Genomic DNA, 24,296 nt, shown 5'->3' on the forward strand with positions numbered 1-24,296 from the left:
GTGCCGCCTCAGCGCGGTGCCGCCGCCGTGGGTGCGAGGCCGTCTCACGGCCTGGGCGGCGCTGGGGCCCCCGGTGGGCCCCGGGGGTTCGGCGGCCCTGGGGACGGAGGGGTCGCTGCCGAGCAGGGCCTGGGGCGGCCGGTTCCCGGCGGGGCCCCGGGGGCGGGAGCCGCGGGGGAGGACGGCCGCGGCGCTGCGGCTGGGGACGGTGGGGGGGTGTCTCCGCCGGCGGGGCTGCGGCCGGGCTTGAGCCCGCCAGTGCCGCCGCGATTCCGGGGGCCGGTGCTGGACTCGTGTCTGGTACGGTGGGGGTCCTGAGGGGAAAAGGAGCCGGTGGCCGCTGCCCGCAGCGATGGTGCCCGCCTGAGCTGCTTCTCGTCTTTTCCGCTCTCTCCCTAGGCCACTGTAGTAGGTCTGATGCTCAGACTCCTGCGCCGAGGATGAAGGAGGGAAGGAAGCAAACGCAGCCCTTGGCAGAGGAAAGTGGCTTTCTGGAGGGTTGTCTGAATTTTGTTCTCTCTCGGCTCCATCAGGTACGTGCCTGGTTTTTTCCCATTTTCTTCCTTGGGCTGAGCTGGGAATAGGTCTGCTCTAAGTGGCCAGTTTTCTTTCTGCCACACTTAGCCAGGGTTGAGTCTGAGGTGGGGCGCGTCTGCCTGCTCCTCCTCCATTTTTATTTCTTTTCTTCTGGATGGCGAATGCTGGCTGCCCTGGAGGATGTAAACATACGTCCTGTTTTCCTGTTTGAAACAGGTACTGCAGGTAAGTCCTTACTTGCTAAGGTGAGAGCTGAAACATTGGCAGTGATTCCTGCTGGGCATTTGGTATCACTGGAGCGCGTGCCGGATGCTGACTGTAACTCAGAACTGAAGCACGTGTGGCTTTTTCTCTCCTGTTTTTCTGTGATATTTGCAATCTTCCTGAACTGAGAAAGAGTCAAGAAAACAAAGGCCAAACTTAAACCCAGAGAAGATGGTACAGCTGCATTGGAAGCAGTACATATGTTTGTTCTGTTTTCCCTGCAGACACTCAACTCCAGAACTTTAAGTTCTGAAGGTAACAAATACTAATTTCTACCTCACTTAGAAAAAAGTGTGCTCTGGCTTACCTTCATGGAAGTCACCTGAGCTCGGCTTTACTACTCAACCTTCTTTCTTTTTGGCTGAGAGCCTCATTACATCCTCTGCACTTCTCTGTTGATGTAGGAGGAGTTTATTTGGCTCAAATAGGATACCATTCTTATTTATCCTCTGTTTAACAGCTCCTTGGTATCCTAAAACTACTTCCTATGAAGAACAATGCAGTTGTTCATCCCTCTAGGTCCTTCCTCCATACTTGATTACCTGTTGAATTTTTCGTACATGGTTTCAGGGTATAGATGAGTGAATTGTCAAGGGATGCAGTTACTGTAAGTTACCCACGTTGCTATGATTGGAATGGTGTTGCGTGTCATGTTGATAACAGAAATCAGAAAGAGAAAGCTTCAATAGCCTTGGCAGAGCTAGAGAAGTTCTTGCCCTATTTTGAGCTTTGCTTTCTGCTCTGAGTTGTAGGTGCCTAGGTTTGTGTCTGGAGCAGCTAACTTCCATTGGCCAGATGATGGTTCCCTTCAAGAAGTTCTTCCTAAGGCAGCCAACTGACAGGGCAGTAGATGGGGTGTCAAGTGACTCGCACTGTAGTCCCAGCTCTATTGCTGATGTATCATCAGTACCTTATGCCTGTTTTCCATACTAATCTTGTCTATTTCTGTGATGGAAGGACATGAGTTCATTTAGGACTGGCAAGTGTGCCTGCAACATATTAACAGTTACCTAGCTGTCATTTAACAGCATCACCACTGGTTCTGTTTTCTTGAACAATTACTCTTTTTAGGTTTCAAAACGTGTGGGTGAAGCGCTTAGGGACATGGTTTAGTGGTGGACTTAGTGTTAGGTTTATGGTTGGACTTGATGATCTTAAAGGTCTTTTCCAACCTAAAGTGATTCTATGATTCTGTGAAAAAGATAAATATGTTTCCCATCCCTTTCTCTTTGCACAGCGTACCTCTCTGAGTCACTGACATGAGAAGAATCTTCATAATTTTATGATATTTGGGTTGGCTTAATTCTCCGCTTATTATGATATTGCTGTATAGCTTCATATGTTTTGACATTTATTTTGAATGCGTGTTTGAAGCTCTGTGACTGTGAAAATCCTGTGCCAAATTAGCATATCAAGAATCTGTTATTTTCCTGCTTTGGTCTGCAGTGGCAGCTAATGCACTGCTGGGATTGTTAGGAAGAATTGGGAGTCCATGTATAGCCTCTTTCCACTAAACTTTGATAAATGTCTTGGAAGTTGCAAAAACTGTGGAAGTACTACAAGTATGGTGGTTGCAATTGTCTCCTTCCATTTTTACTTGGAAAGGGGTATGTTCATGGCTTTCTAAGCTACCTTGATCAACAAGTGTGTGGCTACATGACCACGATGAGCTATTCAGAGCTGTGGCAGTTACGTCTGAAACAGGCTCATCTCTTGCCTTGCATTCATGTAGCATTAGTATTGGTTGCTTGCAGAGACCGGTGTTGGTTGCCTGTGGTTGTGCTGAAGTTGAAGGCTTTCTCCAACTTGATAATTAAGCTCTCCTAGGTCATGTTGCCCCTGCCTGCCTGTTCTCATCAAATCTGTTTGCCTTGCTCATCACCTCTGATACAGATCTGCTCCTGGGCTCTAGCAGAATTCAGGGTCATGCTAAATGTGACCATACCACTTGTGACAGTACTGATCATGCCCTTTCATTTTGAGTTGCTGTTTTCCAGGGATCCAGGAATAGAAAGCAAAGTCCTGTGAGCAGACTATTTGAGCCCTAGTTGGTTTTCAAGGTTTCAGATTCATGGCTTATCAAGGGCATTTATGGAGGGGCCCAGGGTGCTGTAATACAGTGTGCGCAGAGGGAGACCAATGCAACACTCCCACTAGAAGCTCTGATTGGAGGGAGATCATTGGATACTCTGCTTTCCTTAAGCAAAGAGTGAGAAAGCGGAGTCTCTTGTTTCTCGGGAGACTTACAGAATTTAAATGTTTCTGCTCCCTCTCTAATGAGAGCTGTAGTGGTGTTTGAAATTTCCGAGAATATGGAACAAGTTTTCTAGCGTTCAGACTGGCTGTATGTGGAAAATGGCATCAGTGAAGTTATGTGTGTGCTAGCAGGACAGTAAATGGCTTGATCTTAGACCTCGATCCACATTCCTTGATGTGACCCCAAGGAAAATGCAAGGATGCATGCTGGATCATGGGTTGATACTTCCCCCCACCTGTGACTAGTACGGCGAGGCCGTGGAGAAGAGGACTTGGAGCTAGGATATGTGAGCTTTGTTCCTGGCTCTGCCACCAATTCCATATATAACTATGGCTCCATTTTCCATCTGTAGAGTGTTCTTGCATTCTTTAAAGTACTCAGCTATCCAGAGCTGAAAATAACATCTGTACTTCTAAAATGTACAAACTCGTAAGTGAATCGGTGTATGTGCTGACCCTCAAACCTTCGTTAAGTGCCAGGGAGGAAAGCAACAGCTAACTACTTAATTCATTCAGCTTCTACACAGCTGATGTCTCTCTAGCCAAAGGCATGTCAGGATAGATTAGACTTGAACCTTTTGATCCGCTTTCAGAGCACAGAAAGGGCAAGTTCCAGGCTGAAAACTGACAGGAGTGCAATGTTGACCATTCTGAAAGCCTGAAGGGGAATCTGAAAGTCGGTAGGATAAGCTCTCAAGGTTCATCAGAGATTCAGCAGGTTTTATGCTCCAGCTTGCTCTATGCTAGAGTCTCAAGTAGCTACTTTTCATTTTGAAAAGTTGGAGGAAGTTGTGTTCCTAACTCAGAATCCTATTTGTAGGATTTGTTAGTACAACTCCTAACTTGTAATCCTATTTTATCACCACTGCTGAGGGTACCAGAGTCTAAATACCTATGAACAGCCACAGTACTGTGTTTTCTCCAACCCACTATTCAACCACACGTCTACCAGCAGGACTTCAGTGTTAATTCCTCTTGATTTTTTTTTTTTTTTTTTTTACTCCTGTAGTAATATTACTCTTTGGGTTTTGAATGACTTGTGGGGAAACGTACTGTCTCTCTGGACAGACAAGGCAATTGTGTAAATAGATTGGGGGATTATGAACTTTTAAGTGATTTAATCCAGATTTTCATGGTAAATGGGAGTTGATAGCTGCTGTGAGAGAAATGCGGACCTGAACTTTACCTAGGGCTCAACACTATCTACTCTGGGCCAAATGGTCTTGCCTCTGAGAAATACATTAGAGTAATATCTAAGAGCACAGTTGAAATCTGCTGCCAAGACAAATTTCTCACTGTTGGAACATGTTTCTGTGTGGTGCTCCGTTTCTAGGTGACTGAAAATAGGCCTGGAAGGGATTTTGATGAGGCCACCTAGTCCATCCTTTTCCACAAGGCATGCTAAACTACATCGAAACCATTCCTGATAGATATGTTGAGCTTGTACTTCAAGTAATGGAGATTTTCTAGCTTCCCTGGCTGGGTTGTATTTGACTTTATTAAACTATTTTTTTTTATATTGTGACTTTTGTCAGTGTTCTGAATGGGCACAAAAAGACCTGCTAGCCGGTGCAAGGGATGCCAGGTGGATGACCATTGACCTCTTAATGCCAATGGACAGAAAAGCAATGGTGGTTCTTGGCAGGAGAGGGGACGGGAGTCGAGTCACTCAGTGCCATGCTTGTGAGGTTTTGTTTGTGTTCCTTGTGCCACAGGGATCTTCCATGGAGGGTATGGGAAAGTTAAAATACCATTTTCCCATTTTTTCTATGTAAAGTGAAAAAGACCTTAATTCAAACTTGGCAAATAATTGCTTTTTTTAAACCAACATCACCTGGTGGTTCTGTGTGTTTGCGGGTGGGGGGTGTGTGTGTTTGTTTTTACTGTAATGCAATGTAAATTTAACTCTGAAATCTGCTATTGAGGAAAAAGTGGATTCTTATCAGCCCAGCTACTGAGCTTTTCAAGGCTTGAGGCAGCAATCTGCAAACTGTCAGGTCCAATTAAAGCAAATGGCTGGAGCTGTTTTTCTCCCTCCTGGAGAGAGCACAGTTCATCAAAAGCCAGAAGGAAATTTCATTGGGCTCATGAGCAATTATCTTGTGGGATGTAATAAGAGATCCACTAGATGCCCAGTGTGAACTCTCACTTATAATCACTCTTAATTCTCCAGTGGGCAGATGAACACTGATCTCACTGATTTAAAGCCTGAAGTTTTTGTGTTCAGTAGAAGCTGGTAGAGGGAACTTGTTCTTTTGTAGGGTTTGACTGATGTTGACTTGTAAATCTGAATTTTGAATATCCCTGGCCTGGCAAAAGATATTCCCTCTTTCTGTGTGTTGTGGGTTAACTGTGGTAAGCAGCTAAGCACCACACAGCTGCTTGCTCAGTTCTACCCCAGTGGGATAGGGGAGGGAACTGGAAGGGTAGAATTGAGAAAGCAGGACTTCATCAGATACAATGTTTGCTTGGGAAGGCAAACACCGTTACTCCAAATGTCTCCCCTACCTATTTCCTTCCCCCAGCTTTTATTGCTGAGCACGATGTCATATTGGATATCCCTTGGGTCAGTTGGGGTCAGCTGTCCTGGCTGTGTTCCCTCCCAAATTCTTGTGCACCCCCAGCCTACTCGCTGGCAGGGCAGTGTGAGAAACAGAAAAAGGCTTTGATACTGTGTAAGCACTGTTCAGCAATAGCTAAAACATCAGTGTGTTATCAACACTGTTTTGGTCACAAATCCAAACCAGAGCACCATACAAGCTACTACGAAGAAAATTAACTCTATCCCAGCCAAAACCAGTACGCTGTGGTGTACCACAACTTCTGTTGTTGGAAGCCTGTGACAGCTGTTTATTTTTGGCTTACTGGTGGTGTTTCCCAAAGGTTGTGTTTGCATTTCTATGGTTTAAAGCAAATATTGACCTACTGTGCAATCCAGTTTATTTCATGGGTCTAGTCCATTAGTTAGCACGGAGCTGATTTGTTAAAAATACTGTGCTGTATCTTTGCTCCTGGTAGATTGTGTGGCTGATACTGTCACTTTCTGTTTAACTTATTTTGTTACTCATTGCTGACAAAAATCCCTTTTGGGTCCATAGAATTTGGTGACAAAACCAGTTTGGATTGAGGCTATGCAGATGAGTGCTTGGTTTTTGAAGCAGGTTCACTTTTCTGTGTCTGCTGTCATCACAGGTGGGTTGAAGTTTGAGTAAAGTGAGAGTTGAAGGTTCAAGGCCAACTCAGTTCTGATCTGATAGCTCTAGAAGACTACAAGCTTCTCGTGTCTGCCTTCACACCCAACTGGAAGAAGTTCTCTAATTAGTATATTTCTTGAGACTTCAGCCATATTGAAGCTGTTGTTTTTTGAATCCCATCTGTGATCAAAATTAAGGAGAGGTGTCTTCTAGCTGAGATTTCAGTTGTGGTGGTCCTGGATCTGAAAGTAGGCAGTACTTTTCACCTGTTTAGCTTTAAAAGTACAGAGGGCTTCGCAGCATTCAGGTATAGCAACAAAGGACTCTTGGCCCCGGTGTTCATACTTAAAACCAAGAAATTTAAATTTTGTAACAAGGAAAATAGAAGATAACCCTGCAGGGTTTTTTAAATACCGTTTCACCCTTTGGAGGCAGATGGGATGTTGACCTTCTTGGGCTGTGGAGCCAGTTTTATCCTAGTGCATCCTCCTTGCAGTCCAGATGACAGTCCAGTATGTGCAAACTGTTAAACATAGAGGTAGTACCTTTCCACCTAAGGGACAAGTGGTGGTGCCTGTGCATTTCATTTTCTTGTTTGCTATGATGCATTTTCTTCTGATGATGATGTCTTTCACAGTCTGAAGACAGCATGGCCTTGAGACTGAGTCACTCCACTGGGATTATTGTAATCTGGTGCTTCTGGCTCTGCCATGGACAGTCTCAGAAGAATCACTGAGTGTTCCTCTGTCACAATTCTGAAGGAGAATCTTTGCTTTTGTCTAGTTATCTCTTGTGCTCTTCCTTAGCTAAGAAGAGCCCACCTTTGACTGTTTCATGCAGCAGCTGGCTCAGTTGGCTTTTGTGTCCACTGAAGCTATTAGGTACTGCCATACTCTCACATAATGCACCTGAAAATGTAAGGTGTGTAACTTCTCTATGACTTCTTCCATCTTTAGGATCTATTCTGAGATTGTTTGCCATTTTTTAGGAAACCAGAATGCTGGGGTCAAGCTTCTCAGGAGGGTTTGCACAAAACTACTGTTACTGAATATTAATAAATTTGCTGGTGCTTCTTTTAGGCCTGCATCCTGTAACAAGGTGAAAGAATAGATAGTAAGCCAGCATGAGAACCACTGAAATTATTGCTCCTATGACTTGAAAGGGAAGGCAACATTCCCCTCTCACCATAACAACTCAGTGCTAGAATACACTCAGTGTAAACTGAATGTAAAGTTCAGTTTAGGCAAAACAGATCAATGGACTGGCATTTGTTAAAGGACAAGTGTTGATTGCAGAGATAAAATGCACTCAGTGGGACTGTCCTTAAGCATAGCACCTGGCTAGTTATTTATAGCATTTCCTTACTCTGTGTCCCAGTATTTCAGGATGTGTGTCTGCTCTTATACAGTGAAGCTGAAATGACAAGATATTAATCCCTGAGCAAAGGCATATTAATCACTTGCTTTATTCTGTTTATGTAATACAGTTAAATATACTTTGAGAGCAGGTGAGGTATGGGGCATGGAAATGGTTTAACCTCATGCAGGCTTTTTCTTGATTGATTGGTTTTAACAGTGGCAGCTGCCCCATTTCTAATTTTTTTCTGCTGAGAGTAATTTGTCAGTAGAATGGCTTCATTTGTCTGCTATTGATACTTAAGCCACAGAAACATCATCTGCTCTGCTCTCCCCCTCTGTGCCAGTGATGCCATTTTGCAAAATTTAGACTAAACAGAAATCCTGACCGCACAAGGAAAAGTGAAGCAAAGTGTCATTGAGACCTTGTGGCTTTGCAGTGGAGTATTAAACTATTCACTTCAGCCAATTATGCAAATCCTTTTGGTGGGCTGAGGGGGGGGAAATGTCATGGGTTTAGTCTAATTTCTAGTGGTAAAGTTTGTCACATAGTGGCTGAGATGGTGTCACTCTTCTACCTTACAAGATCTGCTAGTGCTGGGAACTAAGAGTTCGTATCTTCTGTGCTGTAATTAGGCACTGTGGATTTGCAATGTGACTGGGCTCTCTAGCCATCTGTGTGTTAGCCACAAAAGATCAAGCCTTGGAAACTGCCCTCTCCAAAATGGAGAGTGGGGCCTTACTAGACTTTTAGTCTCAGTGGCTAAACAAGACCTGATCTGACAGTGCTGCTCTTTGTATGAGCAAGGGCTGTGGAATGAGATCTGGGAAACAATAAACAACTAAATGGGCCTGACTGGATGTTTTTCCACATCGAGAAGTGGGACTTGTACTAGTGTTGTGTTATGAGGTAGTATTAAAGCCCAGTGTTTGTGAATTAATAATTTATTGGAACAGCTATTCTGAAAGCAAAAAAATCTTCATGTGTTAAAATTCAGTATTAGCCCTTATACTAGAGTAATTTTTCTCATTTAGTAGGGTTTTATGTATAGGTAGTAGAAGGCACTATTACCAGGGAGCTTCTTAGAAGAGGCCTGCTAAGGCAAGGGTTTTGTTTGAGTGGTGGCGAAGCTAGTTGAAAGTAGGAGACTGCCTGAGTTGAGGAGTAGATGATGATAAACTCATTTCTGAAGAAGTGGGAGAGAATTAGAATATGTATTTCCATGGGAGGACTTTTGGGCCCACTACAAACGGACTGCATAGAAAGCCAAAGTTTAGCATAGACAAGGAGAGAGATTTACAAGTGGTAGAGCTGGGTATTGAACTGGTGTGAATTGGAGTCGGGATAACAAAATGCCATGGGATAGGCAAAAGTCTCCAGTCGGGGCCCGTGCTGGAAACTGGCGGTTGAGTGCGTGGAGTCGAGGTGTGTGGGGAGCTGGGGTGGGCTTCCTCTGGGTTTGAAATGGCACACAGCCGCCCACCTGGGGCACCCCAGCCAGCTGGCAGCAGTCAGGGTAACGGCTCCTCGCCTCACCTGGGAGCCCGGAGGGGCCAAAAGCTGCAAGGTGGGCCTGCTGGTGGTAAGTCAAAAAGGATTATTAACAGTGTGTTTTGCTGCTTTTCTGGTCTGCTTTCATTTAATATTGAATATATTTGTGGGAATTGTGTGTATCCTTGAGCGAAATTACCCTGCATCCTGTTAGTGAGAGCACATGCAGGTGTCTGCTGCTGTGCTGTCCTGGGGTCTCACTGTTTGCTGAGGAGAAGGAAAGGTGAAGGGTAAGTCTGCATCGGAGTTTATTGGCATGAATACTAGCTTTGGTAATTAACTTAGCAGCTTTGAGCCTTGGTCAGAGGTATTTGATCCTAGTTGTCTATTATTAAAGTATATGAAAGTATTTATTTCTGTTTTGCAGGTAGGGAGACTGGGGTAGGGAACAATACTTAATTGTGTCAATAAGCATTGGTCAGGCGTTTAGCTATTCAACTTGTGTTGGTTTCACAAAACACTGCTTGTGTCAGGAAAGGGGGAGAACCCTGTCAAGTCTTATTTCTGTAGGATGAATGCCCATAGGAGTAGTGTAGAAAGCAGCACTGCTAAAAACCACCAGTGTAGCCACAGCAGAAGTTCTTAAGCCCGTATGAGCTGACTTAATTTAGCCATTACACCTAACTTGTTTGGATCTCTGATGTTCCTAGGGTGAGGATATACAAAAGTAAATCTTGAAACTTTGCAGTAGTGGTAGTTGGTCAATCTAAATGTTTAATGGCTCGATATGACTTTTTTAATGGCACTATGTCCCTGAAGTTCCCTTGGAAGCAAGCAGTTAAAATGTGGTATGTGTGCGTATGGTGAGGGCTTAAAATAAAATACTTGGAGTGACTAGGAACCACTTTGGTAGTTTAATAATACAGCGTGACTGAAGAAACTGCTCCTGACTGAGTCAGGTGCCTCTCTCCTGCCTGTTTTAGTTGGGAACAGATCCTTTTGACCCCTGACTTGAACTGCAGATCTTTGCTCTTGTGTGGAATCCCACTGCAATGAACAACGAGGCCCGCAGGGCCACCACCAGTGTCCTTTGGTGTCTTGTTGTTGAACTGTCTCCTGAAGAAAGAACAACATCACTCTGATTGCTTGTGCTGCAGAGAAATAGTTCTGGATTTCTGCTGTTGCAGGCAGCGTTTGTGACATGCTCTGTTCCAGGCTGCCTGTGCTAGATGTCTGTAAACATTTGATGAGGTTTGCCCAGTCTGCACTGGGATCAAGGAAGGATAAAGCAAGTGACGTTTGTCTTGACAGAGCTCATTGGCTTGCTGTTATTTTGCTGATGCCAAGTGAATAGTGTCTTTATGCACAGTGCCCTAGCTCTGCTTGGTATGCTCACCTCTTTCCTGAGAGGCATGAGCTGAGGATCAAATACCAAAGCCTAATTCCACTCATTTGCTAATAAAATTCACAGCTGGAATGTCGCTGGCATACCTTTGTTCTGCTTGTTAAGTCCTTATGAGCACTGATCTAATCAGCACTGATCCAAAAGGATCATTGTCCATTTCAGTGATCTTGGTAAACGTTTGCATTCATTTCATCTGTTGTTGCCACTTGCAGCTATTGATTGTTATGGCTCTGTTAGTTACATTGTTTTCCTAATCTTTTCAATGCTTTCTGTTGCCTTTCAATGGAAGAATCTCGTCAACGTTAATTTACTGCGCTGCTGTTGCTTCTTCTGCCTTCCCTGTTTCACAGAGAATGAACTACAGAGGTAGCTGACATGTAAGCTCACTCTTAAGTCTGCTGCAAGTTAATTTAATAAACTCAAACCTGTGTGTAGTTCTTCCTGTGCTGCTTATTTGCTATTTCTGTGTGTGTGGGGGGGTGTCTCAGAAGACAGGCTGTAAAACTCTTTAGATCCTCTTCTAATTAAAATAAGCTGCTTTACCCACCTCTGAGTTGTGCTGAGGATGCCAAAGCTTAATTCTCTTACTCATTACATTGTATACCGTGTGCGAGAATGGGTTTGTAGCTCTGTAGTGGTGTCATGGGGGCAGTGTGAACACAATACGTGTTGAATAAATTCTGAGTTTCAAGAAGTGTTGATCTGCCTGTTTTTGTCAGGCAGAGGACAGAGTGTTTTCTCCTCTTAGTAATGCTACGTATTTTCTGTCCCTGAATGGGAATTTATGGGGGAAATCTTGACTCCTGTGACGATTGGATCCCAGACCACTCAGGATTCACACCAAGGTGAAGATTTTGCCCTCAGTTGGCAGCCTCTAGCCCTGTTCCACATTCGTGTCAGAGGCCCAGCACTTGCATTCAGAGGATGCACACGAATGAGAGCCTTAAGGAGGACATAAAACATTGCTGTGAGGGAATCGCACGTGCTGTGGTGCTGTGGCCGTGGATGTCTGGTCGGGATTCAGGGCTTTTAAAGCATAAAAATAGTGATGCTCACCGTGGCCGTTCTCTAGGGAGCGTGAGCTACAGACACGTCTGTCTCTGGCTGGCTGGCGAGGAGATGCGGAGTCTCTTGGGTGCTGTCTGGAGGAACAAGGCGGCTCCTCGCTCGCTGTCGGCCTGATGTAGATGACTGCAGGGGGGCAGGTTCTGGCGCTGGGTGACTGCCTGGGCTCTCGGAAGGAAACAGGGCCTTTCTCTCGGCTCCGGGCCGGCCTGAGCTGCCGCTTTGGGGGCGAGCGGGGAAGGGGGAGGCTTGCCCTCACCTGGGGTGCATCTGCCTCCTGCCTCCGCCCCTGCAGCCCTGGGGCCGGGTCGCTGCGGCTCCCCCGGGGAGGTGCCCTGAGCGTCCCCCCGGACGGGGGCGGCGGGGCCGCCCGAAGCGGGGACGGGCCGGGCAGCGGCTGGCTCCGCCCGGGAGCCGCCCCGCCTGTCCCGGCTCGGCTGCGCTGCCGCGGCGGGGACCGCACCGCGGAGGGGCGGAGGGCGCCTGCCGGGAAACGAAACCGCCGGCCGGCGCCTCGCCTCCGCCTCGCAGGCCTGAGGAGGCCCCGGGCGCTGGGGCGCGGCCGGAGGGCAGGACCCCGCCGGGGCAGCGGGCTGGCGCGGCGGCCCCCGCCTGCAGGTGAGGCGGGGCGGGAGCGCGGGGGCCGGGCCGGGCCGGGCCGCCCCTCGTCTGGGCTGGAGCAGCGGCCGCGCGTCGCGGGCTCAGGCCGGCGGGGCTTGGACGGAGCTCGGGCTCCGGCCGGCGGGGCTTGGACGGAGCTCGGGCTCCGGCCGGCGGTCCGCCGCGGTGGTAGCGGACGCGGCGGTGGCGGGAGGCCCCCTGCTCCGGCTCGGCTGGGCCCTGGCAGCCCGCCCGGTGTCCGGTGGGAGCGGGGCTGCGCCCGCTCTAACGCGCCTGGGCCGGGCCCGAAGGACCGGGTTGTTATTTCGGTTTTAGGGGCTTGTGTTCCGCGGAAAGCCGCCTAAGAGCAAGAGGATGAAAGTGAGTAGATGGCGTGAGCTCTCTGGTAGCTGTTGGATGCTGCAGATCTCCAGTTATTAGAGGTACAACGTCCAAAATAACAGACTGTACCTGAGGAGAAGGAAGAGTCAAAGCGAATGAAAATAGGAAGAGGTGGGGGATGATGTTATTCTCCAAAACGCTCAGTGTAATAACGACTTCTTTTGGGACTTGTGATTTAGGAGTCGGGAAGGCTGGGCGTTTCAGGCTCAAACGAGCTGCTGTGGAAAAGACCCCGCAATGAAAGTTCTGCTGCAGCCATCTCCATGCGAGTTCACAAAGGATGTTCACAAACTAGAAACCAGAGGAATATCAAAGTCTGAGCCTCACAACCTTGTGCTGCTCTTTTGAAAAAGCGTATGATTTGCATTTGCCGTAGCCAGAGCACTTAAGGAAGCATCCTTAGGATAGGCAAAGCTCTCGAAAGTGGAGTCACTCACTCGAGATGACCATTCAAACCGCAAAATACGTGTAAAGGAAAAAAAAACAATCTGCTTTTTAAAAAAAAAAACCACAAAATCACCTGCATCTTCCTCTGTTTACCATACTGTTCAAATAACTTGATAACCAAGTTACATGTGGTGATTTTGTCAATCTGCTTACACCACTGTTTGGTTCTGTTTGCTGTGTGTCCAGTCCAGCAGCAACCTTTGCCTCTTACGAGACAGGTATTAGGTTGCTTCTAGAGCACCTTCTACCAACAGCGCAGTTTGAATATTGGCAGAAAGTTGCAACAATTATCGCAAGTAAAAGGTTGCGGGCTGAAGGCGCTAAAGTATTTTCCCTTTGTTTCAGTTAAGTATTACTGGGATTTCCTAAGGATGGACTCATAGATTACACCTGGGCTGTTCTTTCCTGTGTCACAGTAGATGAGGTCAGAATGTTACGTCAGGATTCAGAAATATGCTTGTGTCTTATAATGGATTTTTTGTTCATAGTTACTTTAGAGTCCCATGGGAAACTGATATTTACTCTGTGAATCATTTTTGGCAGCTATACCTGTCCTTCCCTGGAATAATTATGACCCAGACAGCATCAAGGGAGGAGTATTTGCTTCATTGAGTGAAACATTTCCACTTAGGAAGTAAATAATGCTGATCTCTGGCAACGTTCAGACTGCATGAGCGTTGTAATTCGTCTCGTAAAGATTTTTGAATGGTTCTTTGCTCTTGTCATGCATCACCCCTGCAGATTAGATGGAAATGCAGAATGCATTTGGTGCCTTCTTGTGTGGAAAATGGAGTATTCACATTAAGAAGACAGCCTTCAGAGCAGTGAGCAAGGGATTGCGTGAAGGTCATTGCAGCACCGACAGCTCCAGTAACTAGTATTCAGCATCACAAGTGTACAGTTGAACTACGATAGCTTCCTAGAGCTGTGGGGTGACTACACGTGCAGGTCCTTTGTGAGTCGTGCAGAACCAAGGGAAGCTTGATGCCTGTGGCAGTAGTAAAAGTCTGTTCCCATCTGGATCCAGATTCTTATGGGCTACTGATTTGATGGAATTTTGTCCTTGCAACTCAGTACCTGTGACATTGACAGCGATTGCTGTCTATTGGCAGTTCTGCGACAAGATGCCTGATGTTGGCATGTCGTATTGCACGTGTAAGTAAATTCACAGTGCAGCGAAATGATGCGTTTCTCCAGGACTCTTTTTACAAAGAGTCTCCATGTAGCTTGTGTATTTCACTGGCAGTTTGAAGAAGGGATCTCTGTAGCATCCATGTCAGAAAAGTGGTGGGAAGGTGCACAGAGAAAGTGTGGTTTTGCCTGTGTGTAGGTCACGCATTTCTAGGCCCAAGGCGGTTCTGACCTGAGGGTGGTACTCTGCTGTTTGACTGCTCTGTTGAGCACGTCATGATATATAGTGTGCTAGCCTGCTCTGCTGTTTTCAGGTAGCAAGGGATCATCCTCCATTATACTGCAGTGACTTAAATTTTATGGGTTTGTGGCACAGCCTGGAATATTCTTTTATGATGAATAATTTTTGGAACTGGCACTGCCTTCCTTGAAATGCCGAGAGTTCTGAAGCCTGTGATGTTTCATTCATTCCTGGGGAGAGGGAAAAGGTCCACTGAAATAGCGTAAAACTCTTAAGGTTGGGGAGTGGCACTCGATCCTCATCTAAAAAACCCTATGGTATTTGGTGTTTCCGTCTCTAAGCATGCGATTCCTTTTCCCACTGTTACTACATCCCCCCGCCTTCCACCAGTTCACTTGGGTGAAACAGGAGGGGTGGTTGTTTTTTTCAAGGAAAAGCCATGTAGCGGTAATTGAACTGTGCTTTTCTGTACCTTTGTATTGTTGGATGTTTCCGTTTGTTTTCTCTGCAGTGGGTTTGACTGTCTTGACTGGTTGATAGCAGCCTTTTAACAAAGCAGTTCTGCCTCTTAGTTAAAGCAATGAAGTGTCCATTGTATTAATTTCTGATCTGGAGGAAGAAGGGATCGTACAAGTCTCATTAGGCTCTGCAATGCTTTCTAAAGAGGATATTCTTTCTTTTTCATACTTTCCATAAAGACACTAAACACTGGTGCACCTTAAACTAAGCAATGTTACATCCACAAAGGAAGTCTAAATGAAAGTGTTGCCCAAGGCATCTGTTAGTGATGATTAGAACGAAAGATGACATGAAGTTCACAAGGACGTTTGGTTTTGATGTTGCTGTCGTGTGACAGGTGTTTGGATGTCACAGTGATGCGTAGCAGGAGAAGTCTGAAGCAAGAGAGATGCTAAAGCTGGACAGACGTCAGGCTCTTTCTGCATGCTAGAAACTTGATTTTGCATCAAACTACTCCTCCATACGTTTAAAAGGAGATGTTTGGCTGGAGGAAGAGTTTATTTTTAGTCCTCGGTGGTTTCAGTTGCTTTATTGGTAGGCGGTAGCGTTAACAACATGTCACGTGGCACAAAGCTGCTCCTATTGCCATGTCTGAGTCCACGTCCTATTATCTTGTCAGCTGGTGTGTCAGCCTGGTTTGAACAGGCTCTGTGTCGTGGCAGTCGGTAGGATTTGCGGTACTTCTGGAATCTGCACAATTTGGCCCTTGGCATTCTGTTGGGGTTATTTTTTTTTTAAATTTTGAGAAAATTTTGGATATTACGGATAGCTTGAGAGGAAGAGGGAGACCGAGGGATGCCCAAAGATAAAAGGCTGCTACAGTAGGTTTTTCCAGAAGTCAAAGCAGCAGCTTGGCCCTAAATACTGAAAGCCACACTCCTCTGTTTTGTTGTTCTGGTAAAGAGGTAAACCAGGCTTTGACAATCTATTTGATTGAATTCAAAGTTGTGGATGTGCTGCATCCGGGTGGTATTCATCTCATTTACCAATTGTCATGGCAACAGCTGGAAAGGCTATCCCAAGCTTTTACTGATCCCAGCACAAAATCTGCAGTGCTTATTGCAGGTAAGCAATAACCCTTCCCTGTTCCCGCTATAGCTAGCACTGAAAAATAGCAGCAAAGATTGACATTTCTCCGACATCAGCACTTTTTTAAAAACTGATGTTACTTTTGGAAAACAGACAAACTTTTCTTTCATATGCATCTTTAAAACTTCCTGTATCCCAAAATCAAAACCAAAAGTAACTTTCCAGGCAAGTGAAACTCAACACCGTGGTATTATGTGGTAAGACGCATATGAAGAGTCTTCCTTAAAAATAGACTGTTATTGAGTTTTTGTTGCTAAAGTCATGCTGCTGGTCTTTTCCTGGTCGTTTCTTTCAACTCTGTTTTCTGTGCTTTTTTGTTTCTGTTGCCATTGTGTCGCTGGTAGCTGTTGCACATATTCCTGAATTTGAAATCAAGGGCTGGTACTGGAGTTTTGTAAAGACTTCTTGCCCAGTTCTCTTCCCTCATACCGAGTGCTCTGGAATAAGTCTTTTGGATACTATGCAGGTGTTTCTGTGCCTTGGAAATCTGGCTAGCTTGCATATCCTTCCCATCTGTGCTAAAGCTGTGAGGATCCTTGTTTTAAATAAAGTACAGATTTATCTACTCAGCAGGCCAGGCCTCTTCTGTAGCCAGGTCATTCTGGGGAAAAAAATTACCTTTAGTTATATATATATATATATATATATATTTATTTTTTTAAAATGGGGTTGGAGTTAAATTTGCCTATGATACTATAAAGAAAAGGGGCTTTCAGTTTGCTTGCTAAAGGCAGCTGACATTTTTAAAACACCAGCTGGACTGTAATTAAGAATTAAGCTAAATAAAAGGTAGTCAGGATATCCCTCAATAATATCTCTTTGCACAGAATGTCTTATGATGGTGTTTACAGCAGAGTGGGATAAGTACTTCAAGTTGGGGTTTGAGCTCTTTTCATGTGAGAAGTGGAATCGAGAAAACCTACTGGCCCTGCTAATTCAGCATGAGATTGTGTACCAGGGCTGCGAGCTGAAATGGCATATGCTCGTCTTGCTATGAAAGTTATTGCTGTGATGTGTTGAGTGGCATCGCTTAATTGTATGTTGTCTTATTAGGTGTGCTGAACATGCTGCTGACGATGCCGAATGTGTTGCTGATGATACTGCCTGTCTCCAAGACCCCTTACATGGAAGAATTTTAGGGGTTGCTGTGCAGATCAATGGACGTGGACCCTTATGCCAGCATGCAGGTTGGGATGCGGGTAGTTCGTGGAGTGGACTGGAAGTGGGGCAGCCAGGACAGTGGTGAAGGCAACGTTGGGACTGTGGTTGAGATTGGTCGGACAGGCAGCCCAACCACTCCAGATAAGACTGTGGTCGTGCAGTGGGATCAAGGCAACAGAACCAATTATCGGACTGGATTCCAAGGGGCTTACGACCTTCTTCTGTATGATAACGCACAAATAGGTGAGTATAGCGTAGACAAGAAGCACAAACACTAGCTCTGTAAACCCATCTCCTTTAGTATATGTAATGCCTGCCTCACACGCTAGCTGGAATGTTAAGCCTTTTGCAACTGCCTGCGGACTGATGCTGAGAAGCTCAGACAATTCATGGCAATGAAATTCCTGTTTGCCTCTACGCAAAGGCTTGTCTTTCCTCTTTCTTTTTTATCTTTGGGTCTAACAGTTTTGCTGACTTTGTCATTCTGCTAGATTCTGGCCTGACTTTTAGGATGAGAGTCTCTTAAGCCAGGAAATGGATACTTCATATTACGCATATCATTTCGTGTTATATTATTGCATCATGTTCAATACAGGCACAGTACATGATTTTTCCCTTTAAAACATGCTGATGTAGTTCTAAGAGCCTGGTCAGCCTGGTTTCTCTGGATTTTGTGTGGATCTTAAATTCCTTTGCTTTTGTTCTCCTAGGTGTCCGTCACCCTAACATCATCTGTGACTGTTGCAAGAAGCATGGTATACAGGGAATGCGGTGGAAATGCAAAATGTGTTTTGACTATGACTTGTGCACACAGTGTTACATGAACAACAAGCATGATCTGTCTCACTCCTTCGAGCGCTATGAGACAGCACACTCACAACCGTAAGTGGTGCTATAGGGGAAGTCCAGTTAACCATGTTGAGATTTATAGGTCGCTATTCTGTAGCAGTGTTCTCCAAACTGGGATGTGTGCGCCTCAGGGGGTGTGCAAGATGATCTATTGAGGTGCAGGAATAAAATAATAGCACTTCAATAGTACATGTCTGTATAATTTCTAAAGAAATAAATGTACATATATTGGGGGGTGCTCAAAATTTTTTTACTGATAGCATTGCACGATCAAAAAAGTTTGGGGACCACTGTTCTATAGAATAGTGTAAGGCTGGATCTGGCACTTTTATGGAGCTGCTTGAAAAAAGACAGCAAACAGAAATTAGCAGAATTTTTCTGAAAAATTAAATTAAGGTGAAAATTCAGAATGTTTGTCTGCTCTGGTTTTTCTTTTCCTCCCCCCCAGTTAAATAATTTCTTAGACATGCTTTGCTATTTGCTGTTCTTGGATAACTGAGTGGCCACAGGGAGGCTGAGAGGAATCTTGCACTCCCAAATTGTTGATTTCTTCTCAGGGTCTACACTATTCACTGAAGAACAACACTTTCTTGTTTACTCTGTACTCTGCCTCTGCACGTTAGCATTTTTGGAAGTGACTGCTACACTGATGCCTGTGGAACGGTATCCATAATTTTATGTTCATTCATGATGTGCCAAAACATGGAGGTCTGTTCTCCTGTCCTGAGGAAGAACTGAAAAATAGTGTCAACTGTACTTTCATTTGCACTTCCTAAGGTGGGCATGAAGATGAACCTTGTAATCCTCTTGCCTTTAGGAAAAGTAATAGGAAATCAGCTCTTGTCTCTGTCATTGATTTTCTTTTTTTTTTCTTTTCCCCTCCCCTCCCCTTGAAAATATCACTGTGCATTGCATCTGTCTGTGGAATGAAAAGTGTAATTACTTTGCTAAAGACAGTGGTGTCGGATTTGCAGCTGTTTTTCCTCCCATATGGGAAGCTCTTTCTGGAGTTGGTTACCATAGTTTTGCCAGTGTGGCTGAGCCAGAATTCTGAGTGCTAAGAGAGGGATAGATGTTGCTGTCCAAAGGTGTCCCCTCTGAGCTTTGAGGCTTGTGTTTATCCACCAGATTAGGATGTTTCTTGAGCTTGTGTTAATATGACAAGCCAGCCAGATCCTACTGTGAAATGGGCTTTGTGATTTCATATGTATATAAACATATATGTACATATAAAAATAGACATTTTTTTTTCTCTCTTTCTGTGAATATTACAGTTAGCTCCAAGTAGTTACTCCTAGGAGCCTGCTTGTGTCTCTTATTTGAGCTCTAGATACACTCTGCTGTTAAGGTACATAATCTTCCTCTCATTTAAAGAAAAAAAGAAAAAAAAAAGTAGGCAACAATTACTGTAAGAGGCTGCACTGTTGCAGAGCAGTCCAAATGTTCTGGCCTTTGCAGGGGTTCTCTGGGGCACTGCGCAGTGCTGCATTCTCTTGGGCAGCAGGCCAGCTCTGTTGCCTTTCCTGACGCTCATCAGGAACACCCCAGAATGCCATCGTTTATCAAAAGGCAGATTGCTAGGCAATTTCTGCCCAGGGCTCTTATCCTCTGCAGAACTTGTTTCCTTTTCTGAGGAATCTGAATGGTGAAAGATGTAAATAGAGCAATTTTTCCTTTCAAGACTTGTATCTGACCTGTGTCCAGGCTGCCATTTGAATTAGGCGTAGGGTGCTTGCTGTCAGTGTGAAAAGGGAGCTTGGAACTGCCAGTAAGCTTACCGGACGTAGTACTCTCCTATGCGAGCTGTCTGACTTTCCCAAAACACTGCAGCACCACTCTGGAATGTCACCGAAGTACTGGAGGGCTCTTTGGAGGTAGATGTCCGCTGGAGCAGAACTTGATGTCTGATGATGCTTGCCTCTTAGTGGCTTTTCGGTTTGTTTGGTTTTTTCCTAAATTCCTTTGCTTTTTTCTGCGAGTGTGGTTTATTCAGTGGTTAGAGAAGATGTGATATAAATTAACTTTTTTTGAGTCGATAAAAAGAAGCCTAGACATAGGGCAGAGTCTATGATACCAAGTCTTCTGTTGAAGTAGCAGTATTCTGATTTACATTACTATGTGCTAGCAGGAGCAATGATCTTCCTAATACCAGGCAGCTGATAAAAAAAAAAAAGAAAAAGAAAAAGGTGGGGGTGTGAGGGTGACATCAGGGACACAGCATGAGCCTGCTCAGATGTGGCAATTGTTTCTGGGAGCCTCAATAAGGGGTAAAGGAAGAAGCAGCAGTAGGTGTAATTGGATAATATAACATCTTTCCTGCTGTTCCTACGTGGCAGGTATTGAATGTAGCCATGCTGAGGGATGGAGAGAAATTAGAAATCCGCAATGAAGAAGCTTCCAGTTGTGGAAAGCTGCAATTTTAAAGATGAGCGAAAGGTACATATTGTGATTTTTAGAAGTCACTAAGCTTTTGGAGAAAACAGGTTGTCAGAAATGCGTTTTGTTTCAGTCATTTGGCTGAGTTGGATGGTAGAATACTGTACTATAACTGCAACGCATATGTATTTTATGCAAGAGCTTTCATACAGGGAGCTGGCAAACTGAAAGAATTCTACTCAGAAATGTCTTGCAGTATACGTCTGTGATTTGTTGGTCTAGTGTTCCATAGGTTGCTTTGCATTAAGAATGGAATGTTCTGATTAAAAACAACATAAGTGAAACAAGGGGCAGGGAGGGAGATCACCTTTGAACAATGCCCCAGGGAGGATTTCTTTGGAATAACTGAGGTCTGAGCTGTAAAGACGCATTGCCTTAGGCTATGCAGCATCCTTTTCGAAGAACAAAAATTGCATACTTATGAGTCAGTAGGGCTATTGCTTGGATCACTCATCTCGATTTTCTTGCTTAATAAAATAGAAGAGAAAACCTTTGGCAGTTCCCTAAGGACCAAAAAAAGCTGTGTATTTAAAAAGACATGGTAACTGCTGTGTGGATTTGGGTCTTCTTGAGGTTTTGTTGCTACCCGCTGTTGCTAGAATGGCTATGAAACACAGGATGAGTCTCCTTTAGAGATCAAGAGTCTCTCACCTCCTTTCTCTGGCAGGGAATGGGTATCTTCTTCTTCTTTACAGTGAGCCTCAAGCACAGTACTGTGTTGCTTTCAAGACCCAGGCGAAGCGCTACGATGAGCCTGCTGGAGTGTTAGTTAGTCAGATAGCTTATGAAGGGAGTGGATGGAGAGACAGCCCACTATATTTGACAGCATCCCATAATCTTGGTTTTGCATAATGAAGGAGGGGCTACTTATATATCATGATTGTGCTCCTTGGCTTACCATCAGTGAGATCAAATGTAGAACTGTGGAATGCAGCTGTACTATGGAGCTGTCCCATCAACTCTGTGTTTAAGCGAAGATCAAGAGCTGGGAGTTTCCAGTCCCTCCCTGCTCTCCATTCTTAGTCCGTTGCGAGAAAGCATCGCCATGCATCCATTCTTGCAACGGCTACCGTTGCTGATCCTTTGACAGAGGAAGCTAGGGGCTCTAGTAGGACAATTTCAGAGATCGCAGTGCGATGTCCTTGTGCAGCAAACTGCTGTTGCCAGACCCGCCACATGTGCAGCTAAACCTGGGCAAGGCCAACACATAACTGTTTGTAGCAGATCACTAATCCTAGGATTTAAGAGACCTTAAGCCCAGACAGGCACTGCAGAGGGTTCCCAATCAGTTTTCTAAAGAGGCTTTGAAGACACCTTTACCTGAAGGCTATTTCAGGTCTTAAATGACCTGAGTTTGAACCTCTGGTGGCAGGAAGTACTGATTTTTTTTTTTTTTTTTTAAATATATATTTTGACATTTGAAATAATCTCTTGCTGACACCTACCAATTGCTGGTGTATTTTATTGGTCTTGTTTGGGTTTAATTTTCTGGCTGTTTGGGAGAGGCTCTTATCCTAGTTTAAAAGGATGGACAGCTCAGTTTCACTGAAGACCTTTTTTCGCAATCTTGTGTCCATTTGCTGAATATATGCTTAGCAGTTGGAAGATAAATCAGTGTCTGTAAGCAGGATAGCAAAGCAAAATTCATCAGGTTTATGTTAGGGCTGGAACAGTCGGGCACACTCTGGTCAGTTCTGCAAATAATCAAATCTGAGATATCTTATACAAAGTATTAGTAGTATTATACTCGTGCAAAAGCAGCAATGGCATTTTGCATGCATCACCTTCTCAGGGATGATGCTGAGTTGAATTTCAGTAGAGGAGGTGGTACATCTTACCCAGGCTATTTTCTAGACTTCACTCACCAATAAATGACAACCTTAACAAATTTTCAAAAGTCCTCTTTCTTTCTGGAGAGCAATGGAGTTGGAGGAGCCAGCAAACTACACAGGGAAATGTTTTGTGTGATCAAGCATAAGAAATACAAATATTTTCTTGGGTTGTGTTTTATACTGTAGTCAAAACAGAGTTTGTCGTTATTTTCAGTCATAATTCTTAAACCAGCTCTGTCTAGTCTAGTTACCAGTTGGATTTCTAAATCAGATACATTACAAGAACAAGTGCATGCTATCATTTAGGTATGCATGTGCAATGCAGACCCATTCAAGGCAGCTTTAATAATCCAGCCTTCCATCTGTGACTGCTTATACTGTGAGCCTGAACTAATATAACAGCTGAGTGACAACTGCTGGGCGTTTGATTACTAGGCAATAAAGGGGATGCAGTTTTGTTTACTGTAGTGACCTCTTCAACATGTGTTACTTTTATGCAATGTCAGTTTAAGCTGCTAGACTAAGAAATCTTGGTGAGTAACATTTTGAATCAAGTCTGATTCTTGCGCGATGATGTTGGTTTCCTAACTTTTCTAACTGCTCATTAAGTATTAATTAATTCATTAATATGAATTTATTTATTAATTTATTCTATTAATGAATTAGTATAATTTTACTTTTAAAAACCCCCATGATTTACCAGCTAAACTACCTAACTGTACCTCCTTCAAAACACACGTACATTGCAGAATACTAGGGCATATCCCCACACTAGGGCTTCCCTTATTTAGTTTGGAATATTCTGTTTGGTTTGTGGAATAGAGATTAAATTTCAGTGGCATATTTTATCTTTATCTTTTCTGGAATTACATGGTCAAAACTGTAAGCAAGAGAAATCTTCACTAAAACATCCTTAGCCTGTGTTTTGAACTAAGAGTCATGTTTAAAGGATGATAACAAGACATTTCACTTTGTATGCTCACCACTGCTTCTGTATCGTTCTCAATACAATATTCTGCCGTTAAAGGCTGTGTATAGACATCTCTGAGAGCACAGTTGAGAAAACCTTCTGTCTGCAGTACAGTGTTGAGTCTTAGGTGTGTGCACACAGTTTAGTTCACATTTAGTAGCCTCAGCCTGAAATCTTGCCCACTGTGGCTTTCCAAAACTGAGTCTGATACGAGTTAGCTCTGGAGGTCAGTGAAAAAGACCACAAGCGTTTAGCCCAACTCAGACCTTGTGGTCTGAGTTATAAACGTACAGCAGGTTTTGTGAAGAACTGTGCCTTGGCAAGGAAGGATAGGATTGACAATGGAAATTCTTGTTAAAGACAGTTCCTGAAATAGGTTTCTGTGATCCTGATCCCACACTGACTAGCGTCCTTGTCTTAGTCTGGTTCATGCTTGAGCAATCAGCATCCGCCTGCCATCTGTCAGAATTTCCTTCCTTTATCCTTTGCTGGAAGTGCTTTAGTAAAAGCTTTGCTAGGGAGGATTAGAGAATCTAGAATTTCTTGCATGATTGAGGTTGGTTTTACCTGTAGTTTCTGTAAGATCTTTGTGTTGGCTTTTGTTGAGGTAGCCTGTGTAGGTCTTTATACGTCCTAGAAGGAGTGTGGGTTTGTGCCCACCATAAGCTGAGATTCTGGTTTACAGCTGTGCCTTTCTGAAGAGATTAACACAACATTTATGGCCTGCTACCTTGCAGGGTGACCATCCCTTCTGCTTTCCAGTCCCGTGCATTGTGCTTGTTTCTTTGGATAAGAATTTTCTGCGGTGGAGAAGTCTCTGTCTCACAAAGTATGTTAGCTGTGCCTGGCATGAAGGGCCTCTGACTGCTGCAGCGCCTCAGATCGCTACTGCAAATTAAAAGCAGTCTCTGTTTAAACTTGTCCAAGTCCGTTGTTTTGGGTCTCAAATCTCTATCTGTAAAGCATGGATGATGCTATTTCTCTAGCTGTCTGGAGCATAGCTCTCAGTGATGTGAAAGGCTATGTAAGCGCCTCCGTGAAATTTGAGCAC

General features: G+C 44.5%; 1 protein-coding gene across 2 annotated transcripts in view; it reads left to right on the plus strand.

The window, feature by feature from the left end:
* Nucleotides 1–421: 421 nt before the first annotated feature.
* The window catches only part of MIB2 (MIB E3 ubiquitin protein ligase 2), a 51,548-nt gene continuing 27,673 nt past the window's right edge, over nt 422–24,296 (plus strand). For both annotated transcript variants that reach the window (XM_059829946.1, XM_059829947.1), the window contains exons 1-3: nt 422–533; nt 17,051–17,401; nt 17,869–18,040. In XM_059829946.1, the coding sequence (XP_059685929.1) occupies nt 17,155–17,401; nt 17,869–18,040 (419 nt within the window). In that variant the 5' untranslated portion in view covers nt 422–533; nt 17,051–17,154. The remainder of the gene's footprint in view (nt 534–17,050; nt 17,402–17,868; nt 18,041–24,296) is intronic.

The sequence above is a fragment of the Gavia stellata genome, chromosome 27, assembly GCF_030936135.1.
Source record: "Gavia stellata isolate bGavSte3 chromosome 27, bGavSte3.hap2, whole genome shotgun sequence".
Taxonomy (NCBI): domain Eukaryota; kingdom Metazoa; phylum Chordata; class Aves; order Gaviiformes; family Gaviidae; genus Gavia; species Gavia stellata.